Consider the following 11,299-nt stretch of genomic DNA (forward strand, 5'->3'; position numbering starts at 1 on the left):
TTGAGTGTATCCCAGTTACCACACCACCCGGGTGCAAGAACGCCTGTAGATACATGGCTTCATACAGTCCGGACAGTCTTTAATTATGAGAATTTGGATAAGTTACTGTATGCGAGAAAATATATCTAATGTTGTATGAAATGTATGATTTATTTACTATGTTAAAATATGTTGATTGTATAAATTAAATTACCTAAGCTTACCCTTGCGTTTTCCTTGTGTTGTCTACTATTTCTGTATGTCCGTCTTGTCAATGCAATGATCATCCGTTGTGGATGTGAGCAGATGGTGAGGCACCTCTGGAAACAATGCTGGAAGAAGAAAATTTGGAGGATGCCAACTTGGTAGAAGTTGAAGTTAAAGCTGAGCAGTAGAGTGCTCGTTCCGTAGTAGCTGTTAGATTTTCTGTATTGTATTTTGGAAGTTCTGTATATAGTTTTGCAGTACTGTTCATCCAGAATTTGTTATAATTTTGATAGATCCTGAACGCTGTAATTGTAGTACGTTCAGTTTTAAATTTTGAGCAGCTGTTGTAAATATTAAGACTGCACTGTAATTTCAGTAAATGTGATTAGTTCTGATTAATGGTAATTACTATTTATTGGGATGTTACATTTATTGGTATCAGAGCAGTTTTGTTCTTTTAAGGACATGTAGGGTTATGAGTACACTATACTTTAGTTGTGTGCTTATTGTGTGTTGATGAGTTATTATTTTTAACTCTTGAACATAACTAACTTACGTTTTCTCTGATCCAGAAAACGAATGGCGCCTAGACTTCCTCCCCCACCTCAGCCAAACGAGGCTGACAATTCTAACAATACCAGAATGTTGGAGACGGTCATTGACAGGCTTCAACAACAGAACACCACTTTGATAGAACAGAACGCTGCCTTAATGAGGCAAAACCAGGAAGCACTGAATAGTTTGGAGGCCTCACGTATCAGCTCTGAAGCAACTCAGAGGCAGTTGATGGACCTGCTGACCTCTGCTAGAGGCACACCAGGAGCCTCTTCTTCTAATGCTGCACCTCATGCCGAATGGAGTTTGGAAAGCTTCTTGCAGCACCACCCTGCAAAGTTCAATGGAAAAGGACTTCCTGATGAAGCGGATCAGTGGCTTAGAGATATGGAGCGGATCTATGATGCGAAGAGGTGTCCAAATGACCATCGGTTGGCCTTTACAGAATACTTATTGACTGGTGAAGCTAGTCACTGGTGGACAAGCATGAAAGCCATCCTGACTGACGCGCAGAATCCTATTAATTGGGAGGTTTTTAGAGCAAAATTTTACGAAGAGTATTTCCCAGACAGTGTGCGCTTTGCTAAGGAGGTGGAGTTCCTTCAATTGGTGCAAGGCAGTATGTCCGTCTCAGAATACACCAACAAATTCAAACATCTTGTCCGTTTCAATACCATGGCTACCAGCGAAGAATGGCAATGCAGGAAGTTTGAGAACGGGTTGAGGAGTGATATGAAAGTATTAATATCCTGCCTGTGTATCAGATCCTTCCCTGCTATGGTTGAGAGAGCAAAGGTGCTTGAGAAGAACATTGCTGAGGCCGAACGACATAAGAAACAACAAGTGAGTAGGGGTCCGGTTTTGTCCAGAGGTGCATCAAATGTGAGAGGGTCCCCATATACTCGTCCCACTCAATCCTCTGGCGGATCACAAGCTTTGGTCACTGTTGGCCAATCTGGACAGCCGAGAAGCTTAACCTGTTATCAGTGTGGAGGACCACACAATCGGTGGGCTTGTCCACAGTTGCCAGGAGGAAAATATTGTACTCGTTGCAGACAGAATGGCCACTTGGAGAACGAGTGCAATATGGGAGGACGTGCGGCAATGAGGCCGCCGAACACTGGGAGAACCCAACAAGGGAGAGGTGGACGTGCGCAAGCCACAGGAAGGGTGTACGCAATCACTGGTGCTGAAGCTGCTCGTTCAGGTACACTCATCACCAGCACTTGCATGTTGTATGGAAAGCCTTGCTGTGTACTGTATGACTCGGGGGCAACTCATTCCTTCATCTCGAAGGCGTGTGTTGAGAAACTAGGAATAGTGGAGAGTGAATTACAGTTTGACCTGGTGGTGTCAACCCCAGCGGCTGGTGGGATCAAGACGTCTACAGTTTGTGTAAGATGTCCTATAGAAGTTGAGGGGCGTAGATATAAGGTCAATCTCATTTGCTTACCCCTGCAAGATTTAGAAGTAATTTTGGGGATGGATTGGTTGGCTACCAATCGGATCCTCATTGATTGTGGGAAGAAGGAGTTAGTCTTTCCAGATGAAGAAGAGGAAGAACTGTCAATCACTCTTGGGCAGTTTAAGGAGGACATCATGGAGGGAGCAAGCTGTTTCCTTATCATGACGTATGAAGGCAATGAGATAGAGCGTTCATCCAATGTTGATACCAGTGGAGGACGAACAGTAGTGGATGAATTTCCAGATGTTTTTCCGGATGAAGTACCTGGTCTACCTCCCATCCGTGAGGTAGAATTCACAATTGATTTGGTAACCACTGCTGCACCCATCTCGGTTCAACCATACAGAATGGCACCAGCTGAGTTGGCCGAACTCAAGAAACAGATTGAAGAATTGATGGACAAGAGGTTTATCCGTCCAAGTGCTTCACCATGGGGAGCACCTGTGTTGTTGGTTAAGAAGAAGAATGGCAGCTCATGCTATGCATTGATTATAGGCAACTTAATAAGTTGACCATCAAGAACAAGTATCCACTGCCAAGGATAGACGATCTTCTAGATCAGTTGCATGGTGCGTGTGTGTTTTCTAAGATTGACTTACGTTCGGGCTATCATCAAATTAGAGTGAAAGAGGAGGATATTTAGAAGACTGCATTCCGGTCTCGATATGGTCATTTTGAGTATGTGGTGATGCCCTTTGGAGTGACAAACGCACCTGCAATCTTCATGGATTACATGAACAGAATTTTCAGACCGTACCTTGATAAATTTGTGGTGGTATTTATTGATGACATCCTCATTTACTCCAAGAGCTTTGACGAACATGAAGAACATTTGAGGATCGTCTTGAGCGTGTTGAGGGAGAAAGAGTTGTATGCCAAACGTTCAAAGTGTGAATTTTGGATGAAGGAGATCCAATTCTTGGGGCATGTTGTTTCTGCTGGTGGTATTGCAGTAGACCCAGCCAAGGTGAAAGCAGTGCTGGATTGGGAGAGTCCCCGTTCGGTCACAGAGGTTAGAAGCTTTGTGGGACTCGCGGGCTATTATAGGAGATTCATTGAGGGATTTTCTAAGATAGTAGCCCCTCTGACTTACCTCACCAGGAAGGACCAGCCGTTTGCTTGGACAGATAGATGTGAGGAGAGCTTCCAGGAATTGAAGAAGAAATTAACAAGCGCTCCTGTGTTGGTCATTCCAGATACAGCCAAGCCTTTTGAAGTATATTGTGATGCATCATATCAAGGTTTGGGCTGTGTACTGATGCAGGAAAGGAGGGCAGTAGCTTATGCTTCCAGACAGTTAAAAATTCATGAGAAGAATTACCCCACACACGACTTGGAGCTAGCAGCAGTCGTGTTTGCATTAAAAATCTGGAGGCATTATCTGTATGGTGCAACGTTCCAAGTGTTTAGTGATCACAAGAGTCTCAAGTACCTCTTTGATCAAAAGGAATTAAATATGAGGCAAAGGAGGTGGCTTGAATTCTTGAAGGATTATGAATTCGAACTGTTGTATCATCCTGGAAAAGCTAATGTGGTGGCTGATGCTTTGAGTAGGAAGGCTGTAAGGGTCTCTGCAATGATGGTGAAGGAGCTGAATTTGGTGGAAAGCTTTAGAGATCTAAGGTTGCAGTTCGACTTGGGAACGGACGTTATCAGATGCTGTAATCTTAGAATTTCCAGTGATGTGTTTGATAGAATTCGGATGAAGCAACGTGAGGATGAAGGACTGGTGAAGATCTTGAGCGTGCTTGGTTCGGATCAAGCCAAAGAATTCAATGTTGGAACGGATGGCCTATTGCGTTACATGGATAGGACGTGCATTCCAAATGACAGTGAGCTGAAGCGGATTATAATGGAGGAGGGACATCACAGCCGTCTTAGCATGCATCCTGGCATGACTAAGATGTATCAAGACCTTCGTTTATCCTTCTGGTGGCCTGGTATGAAGAGCGACATTTCACGTTTTGTGTCCTCTTGCTTAACCTGTCAAAGAGCCAAGGCTGAACATCAAAGACCAGGGGGATTGCTGCAGCCATTGGAAATCCCAGAATGGAAGTGGGACAGCATCTCCATGGATTTTGTGACTCATCTGCCACGTACAGTCCGAAACCATGATTCAATTTGGGTGATTGTGGATAGATTGACTAAGAGCGCCCATTTCCTGGCTGTTAATTTAAAAATGTCCATGACAAACTTGGCCAAATTATACGTTAAGGAGATTGTTAGATTGCATGGAGTTCCTTCAAGTATTATATCAGATCGGGACACGAGATTCACATCTCGTTTTTGGCAGTCATTGCAAGGAGAATTGGGAAGCAAACTGCAAATGAGTTCTGCTTATCACCCTCAGACGGATGGCCAATCTGAACGAACCATCCAGACTCTTGAAGACTTGTTGAGGACGTGTGTTATAGATCATATGGGAGTATGGGATGAAGTTCTGCCGCTTGTTGAATTCACATATAATAACAGCTTTCAAGCAAGCATAGGAATGGCACCGTTTGAAGCTCTTTATGGAAGGAAGTGTAGGACTCCTTTGTGTTGGTTCCAAGAAGGCGAGAATGTGTTAACCGGACCTGACTTGATCCAGCAAACAACTGAGAAGGTGAAACTGATACAGGAACGTTTGAAAACATCTCAAAGCCGGCAGAAATCGTATGCTGATAAGAGAAGAAGACCCTTAGAGTTTGCTGCTGGAGATCATGTGTTTCTGAGGTTGAATCCAATCACTGGAGTGGGAAGAGTCCTTCGTCCAAAGAAGCTATCACCTAAGTTCGTAGGTGTGAAACCCTGATAAATTAATATATATATATACAAATCCATTCTCTGATCACACTTTTAAATGCACTGTGCCACGTCAAATTCCACTCTTTTCCTCTCTGCATGCACTAATGCCATCTGTCACGTTGGAAGCTTCCAAAAGCTGTAGTGGAAATCAGGTGGCAGTACGTGAGTGCACCATCGTTTGACGAGGGAGAGAAAAACAATTTCTCTGAAAACACTTCTCTTCCTTCCATGCAATCTTCTTCTTCCTCAAGAAATTCTGGCCTTCCATCTTTTCTGCATTTTCTCTGAACTCTTTCATATTCTCTCTAAGATAACTCACCTTCATCTCCTCCAATCTCATTTCAGACACCGTAGGAAACCTCTCTGCACCGTGAGCATTCTTCTGAACCGAACAGAACTGAGAACTGAACTTGTAAGTTCTCGTCGCTGCACTTTCATCTATTTAGTTCATGCGAACCAATTTCTGGTTGCATGCATGAGTTATAGGTCTGAACCTTATGTCATTTTGGTTTATTAGATTTAGTGAGAATCTTGGAGTGACTCATTGGGTAGAAAGCCGTGAGAGCACTAGAGAAACCATAAGCATTTGGGAGTTCACTGCTAGACCAGGTAAGGGAAGCTTGAGTAATTTAATTTAACACTTGTTTGATGTTTATGACAGCAATGAAGTGTACTGAATGTTTGAATTGTATGAAATCTATGAATTTTGGAGTATGCAAGCACGAGTCTATTGTACTGATTGTATATGACTGATAAACTTGGGAATTATATGTTGATGATGTTATTGGTTGAGCTGTATGCAGAGAATGAGATGTATATTCTGGAATGTGATTGAAATTCTGTATGGTGTGGAATGATATTGTTTTGAACTGTATGTAAATGATGAGATGTTTGAACTGAGAAACTGGAAAATACTGTATTGATGAGATTCTAATATGAATTCTGTAATGTATGAGATTTATGGTGAAGGTGAAATTATTAAAGTTCAAATCATATGAAATCTGTGAAATTATCGTGTTTGAAAAATCTGGAAATTTTGATCTTTTCTGATTGATCATGTACGCTCGTTATCGAACGGTCTTATACCGTTCGGTTTCTCTGCAATTTCCTTTAGAATAAGGGTTCTTTCATTTGGAAAGGACTCTGATTAAGAACGAGCGTATTGGTGTCAAGGGTTAAGTGTGAGCGTTCGGCTTGGCCTAGCTTGTACCACGATTGAAAATAAATTGAAGTATAGTTAGGACGCTCGGTTTTGTTTACCAGCGTTCGTCATAAGCAGCGCTTAGTATTAGACTGAGCGTTCGTCCAAAGGAACTCTCGGTCTTAGATTGAGCGTTCGTCCTAGTTAGCGTTCGGTCTGATACCGAACGTCCGTTCAGATGAGCGTTCGTTCTATTTGGTGCTCGGTCATTGACCTAGCGTTCGTCCTAAGGAGGGTTCAGTTTCTACTGAACGCTCGTCCTTATCATTGCTCGTGAGCGAACTTCACAGCGTTCGTTCAATTTATTAATTAACGTTCGGTCTTTGACTGGCAGTGTTCGTTTCCGAATTTACTAATGCTCTGATTATTTATTTGAAATCATTTAAACTGTGATGGTCCTTTTCATTTAACCTCAAGTCTTTATACTTAGAATTTTCCTAAGTATTATTTGGATCTTTTAGACTCAATTTCAATTAAATTAGTCAATTGTCTCAACGTCTGTGAATGAATAATGGTGCGTTTCTTTTGTTCAGAAACGTGATAGCAATGTACTGTAATACAATCATCTGAATCTATTAAATGATAAACTTTGTTTAAATTAAGAGAGTGGAACATAGAATGAAAATGTGAATAAGAGAACTGGTTAATATGTGCGAATGGTATTTGAATGAATTTTATGGGATTGGACTGTGAATGAGCGTTCCAAGGAGGAACGTCTCCATGATGTGAATATGAGAAGTAGTGTAGTATGACCATGGTAAAGCTGCTGATGGCTGTTTATCCTGATATTCCGTGAGTGCTCATCCTCATGTAGAGGGGAGTAGGTCATGCGTGGGAATGGCAGGAGGCCCTAGTCCTACTGAGTACTTTGGACTGATAGGGTTAACCTCGGGTGGCAGCTGTTGAGTGTATCCCAGTTACCACACCACCCGGGTGCAAGAACGCCTGTAGATACATGGCTTCATACAGTCCGGACAGTCTTTAATTATGAGAATTTGGATAAGTTACTGTATGCGAGAAAATATATCTAATGTTGTATGAAATGTATGATTTATTTACTATGTTAAAATATGTTGATTGTATAAATTAAATTACCTAAGCTTACCCTTGCGTTTTCCTTGTGTTGTCTACTGTTTCTGTATGTCCGTCTTGTCAATGCAATGATCATCCGTTGTGGATGTGAGCAGATGGTGAGGCACCTCTGGAAACAATGCTGGAAGAAGAAAATTTGGAGGATGCCAACTTGGTAGAAGTTGAAGTTAAAGCTGAGCAGTAGAGTGCTCGTTCCGTAGTAGCTGTTAGATTTTCTGTATTGTATTTTGGAAGTTCTGTATATAGTTTTGCAGTACTGTTCATCCAGAATTTGTTATAATTTTGATAGATCCTGAACGCTGTAATTGTAGTACGTTCAGTTTTAAATTTTGAGCAGCTGTTGTAAATATTAAGACTGCACTGTAATTTCAGTAAATGTGATTAGTTCTGATTAATGGTAATTACTATTTATTGGGATGTTACATTTATTGGTATCAGAGCAGTTTTGTTCTTTTAAGGACATGTAGGGTTATGAGTACACTATACTTTAGTTGTGTGCTTATTGTGTGTTGATGAGTTATTATTTTTAACTCTTGAACATAACTAACTTACGTTTTCTCTGATCCAGAAAACGAATGGCGCCTAGACTTCCTCCCCCACCTCAGCCAAACGAGGCTGACAATTCTAACAATACCAGAATGTTGGAGACGGTCATTGACAGGCTTCAACAACAGAACACCACTTTGATAGAACAGAACGCTGCCTTAATGAGGCAAAACCAGGAAGCACTGAATAGTTTGGAGGCCTCACGTATCAGCTCTGAAGCAACTCAGAGGCAGTTGATGGACCTGCTGACCTCTGCTAGAGGCACACCAGGAGCCTCTTCTTCTAATGCTGCACCTCATGCCGAATGGAGTTTGGAAAGCTTCTTGCAGCACCACCCTGCAAAGTTCAATGGAAAAGGACTTCCTGATGAAGCGGATCAGTGGCTTAGAGATATGGAGCGGATCTATGATGCGAAGAGGTGTCCAAATGACAATCGGTTGGCCTTTACAGAATACTTATTGACTGGTGAAGCTAGTCACTGGTGGACAAGCATGAAAGCCATCCTGACTGACGCGCAGAATCCTATTAATTGGGAGGTTTTTAGAGCAAAATTTTACGAAGAGTATTTCCCAGACAGTGTGCGCTTTGCTAAGGAGGTGGAGTTCCTTCAATTGGTGCAAGGCAGTATGTCCGTCTCAGAATACACCAACAAATTCAAACATCTTGTCCGTTTCAATACCATGGCTACCAGCGAAGAATGGCAATGCAGGAAGTTTGAGAACGGGTTGAGGAGTGATATGAAAGTATTAATATCCTGCCTGTGTATCAGATCCTTCCCTGCTATGGTTGAGAGAGCAAAGGTGCTTGAGAAGAACATTGCTGAGGCCGAACGACATAAGAAACAACAAGTGAGTAGGGGTCCGGTTTTGTCCAGAGGTGCATCAAATGTGAGAGGGTCCCCATATACTCGTCCCACTCAATCCTCTGGCGGATCACAAGCTTTGGTCACTGTTGGCCAATCTGGACAGCCGAGAAGCTTAACCTGTTATCAGTGTGGAGGACCACACTATCGGTGGGCTTGTCCACAGTTGCCAGGAGGAAAATATTGTACTCGTTGCAGACAGAATGGCCACTTGGAGAACGAGTGCAATATGGGAGGACGTGCGGCAATGAGGCCGCCGAACACTGGGAGAACCCAACAAGGGAGAGGTGGACGTGCGCAAGCCACAGGAAGGGTGTACGCAATCACTGGTGCTGAAGCTGCTCGTTCAGGTACACTCATCACCAGCACTTGCATGTTGTATGGAAAGCCTTGCTGTGTACTGTATGACTCGGGGGCAACTCATTCCTTCATCTCGAAGGCGTGTGTTGAGAAACTAGGAATAGTGGAGAGTGAATTACAGTTTGACCTGGTGGTGTCAACCCCAGCGGCTGGTGGGATCAAGACGTCTACAGTTTGTGTAAGATGTCCTATAGAAGTTGAGGGGCGTAGATATAAGGTCAATCTCATTTGCTTACCCCTGCAAGATTTAGAAGTAATTTTGGGGATGGATTGGTTGGCTACCAATCGAATCCTCATTGATTGTGGGAAGAAGGAGTTAGTCTTTCCAGATGAAGAAGAGGAAGAACTGTCAATCACTCTTGGGCAGTTTAAGGAGGACATCATGGAGGGAGCAAGCTGTTTCCTTATCATGACGTATGAAGGCAATGAGATAGAGCGTTCATCCAATGTTGATACCAGTGGAGGACGAACAGTAGTGGATGAATTTCCAGATGTTTTTCCGGATGAAGTACCTGGTCTACCTCCCATCCGTGAGGTAGAATTCACAATTGATTTGGTAACCACTGCTGCACCCATCTCGGTTCAACCATACAGAATGGCACCAGCTGAGTTGGCCGAACTCAAGAAACAGATTGAAGAATTAATGGACAAGAGGTTTATCCGTCCAAGTGCTTCACCATGGGGAGCACCTGTGTTGTTGGTTAAGAAGAAGGATGGCAGCTCACGGCTATGCATTGATTATAGGCAACTTAATAAGCTGACCATCAAGAACAAGTATCCACTGCCAAGGATAGACGATCTTCTAGATCAGTTGCATGGTGCGTGTGTGTTTTCTAAGATTGACTTACGTTCGGGCTATCATCAAATTAGAGTGAAAGAGGAGGATATTCAGAAGACTGCATTCCGGTCTCGATATGGTCATTTTGAGTATGTGGTGATGCCCTTTGGAGTGACAAACGCACCTGCAATCTTCATGGATTACATGAACAGAATTTTCAGACCGTACCTTGATAAATTTGTGGTGGTATTTATTGATGACATCCTCATTTACTCCAAGAGCTTTGACGAACATGAAGAACATTTGAGGATCGTCTTGAGCGTGTTGAGGGAGAAAGAGTTGTATGCCAAACGTTCAAAGTGTGAATTTTGGATGAAGGAGATCCAATTCTTGGGGCATGTTGTTTCTGCTGGTGGTATTGCAGTAGACCCAGCCAAGGTGAAAGCAGTGCTGGATTGGGAGAGTCCCCGTTCGGTCACAGAGGTTAGAAGCTTTGTGGGACTCGCGGGCTATTATAGGAGATTCATTGAGGGATTTTCTAAGATAGTAGCCCCTCTGACTTACCTCACCAGGAAGGACCAGCCGTTTGCTTGGACAGATAGATGTGAGGAGAACTTCCAGGAATTGAAGAAGAAATTAACAAGCGCTCCTGTGTTGGTCATTCCAGATACAGCCAAGCCTTTTGAAGTATATTGTGATGCATCATATCAAGGTTTGGGCTGTGTACTGATGCAGGAAAGGAGGGCAGTAGCTTATGCTTCCAGACAGTTAAAAATTCATGAGAAGAATTACCCCACACACGACTTGGAGCTAGCAGCAGTCGTGTTTGCATTAAAAATCTGGAGGCATTATCTGTATGGTGCAACGTTCCAAGTGTTTAGTGATCACAAGAGTCTCAAGTACCTCTTTGATCAAAAGGAATTAAATATGAGGCAAAGGAGGTGGCTTGAATTCTTGAAGGATTATGAATTCGAACTGTTGTATCATCCTGGAAAAGCTAATGTGGTGGCTGATGCTTTGAGTAGGAAGGCTGTAAGGGTCTCTGCAATGATGGTGAAGGAGCTGAATTTGGTGGAAAGCTTTAGAGATCTAAGGTTGCAGTTCGACTTGGGAACGGACGTTATCAGATGCTGTAATCTTAGAATTTCCAGTGATGTGTTTGATAGAATTCGGATGAAGCAACGTGAGGATGAAGGACTGGTGAAGATCTTGAGCGTGCTTGGTTCGGATCAAGCCAAAGAATTCAATGTTGGAACGGATGGCCTATTGCGTTACATGGATAGGACGTGCATTCCAAATGACAGTGAGCTGAAGCGGATTATAATGGAGGAGGGACATCACAGCCGTCTTAGCATGCATCCTGGCATGACTAAGATGTATCAAGACCTTCGTTTATCCTTCTGGTGGCCTGGTATGAAGAGCGACATTTCACGTTTTGTGTCCTCTTGCTTAACCTGTCAAAGAGCC

At 43.0% G+C, this 11,299-nt stretch overlaps 2 protein-coding genes across 2 annotated transcripts; both read left to right on the forward strand.

Annotated features, from left to right (window-relative positions):
• Window positions 1-765: 765 nt before the first annotated feature.
• Window positions 766-5,828, forward strand: LOC148193414 (uncharacterized). The gene is made up of 5 exons (XM_088099419.1): window positions 766-1,948; window positions 2,288-2,466; window positions 2,886-3,806; window positions 3,915-4,038; window positions 5,797-5,828. Exons 1-5 carry the CDS (start codon window positions 766-768, stop codon window positions 5,826-5,828), a joined length of 2,439 nt encoding a protein of 812 aa, XP_087955545.1.
• A 2,033-nt stretch (window positions 5,829-7,861) lies between these two features.
• LOC148193415 (uncharacterized) lies at window positions 7,862-11,019 on the forward strand. Its single transcript, XM_088099420.1, has 4 exons — window positions 7,862-9,044; window positions 9,384-9,562; window positions 9,983-10,903; window positions 10,999-11,019. Exons 1-4 carry the CDS (start codon window positions 7,862-7,864, stop codon window positions 11,017-11,019), a joined length of 2,304 nt encoding a protein of 767 aa, XP_087955546.1.
• The last annotated feature ends 280 nt before the right edge of the window (window positions 11,020-11,299 follow it).

Source organism: Vigna umbellata, chromosome 9, assembly GCF_029865625.1.
Source record: "Vigna umbellata cultivar VRB3 chromosome 9, Vumbellata_1.0, whole genome shotgun sequence".
Lineage (NCBI taxonomy): Eukaryota > Viridiplantae > Streptophyta > Magnoliopsida > Fabales > Fabaceae > Vigna > Vigna umbellata.

Coding starts and splice junctions, on each gene's coding strand:
- LOC148193414 (XM_088099419.1), top strand. CDS start 766: ATGGCGCCTAGACTTCCTCCCCCACCTCAGCCAAACGAGGCTGACAAT. Junction 1,949..2,287: donor TGCTGAAGCTGCTCGTTCAG/GTACACTCATCA, acceptor TAGTCTTTCCAG/ATGAAGAAGAGGAAGAACTG. Junction 3,807..3,914: donor TGGTGAAGGAGCTGAATTTG/GTGGAAAGCTTT, acceptor ATTCGGATGAAG/CAACGTGAGGATGAAGGACT.
- LOC148193415 (XM_088099420.1), top strand. CDS start 7,862: ATGGCGCCTAGACTTCCTCCCCCACCTCAGCCAAACGAGGCTGACAAT. Junction 9,045..9,383: donor TGCTGAAGCTGCTCGTTCAG/GTACACTCATCA, acceptor TAGTCTTTCCAG/ATGAAGAAGAGGAAGAACTG. Junction 10,904..10,998: donor TGGTGAAGGAGCTGAATTTG/GTGGAAAGCTTT, acceptor TGTGTTTGATAG/AATTCGGATGAAGCAACGTG.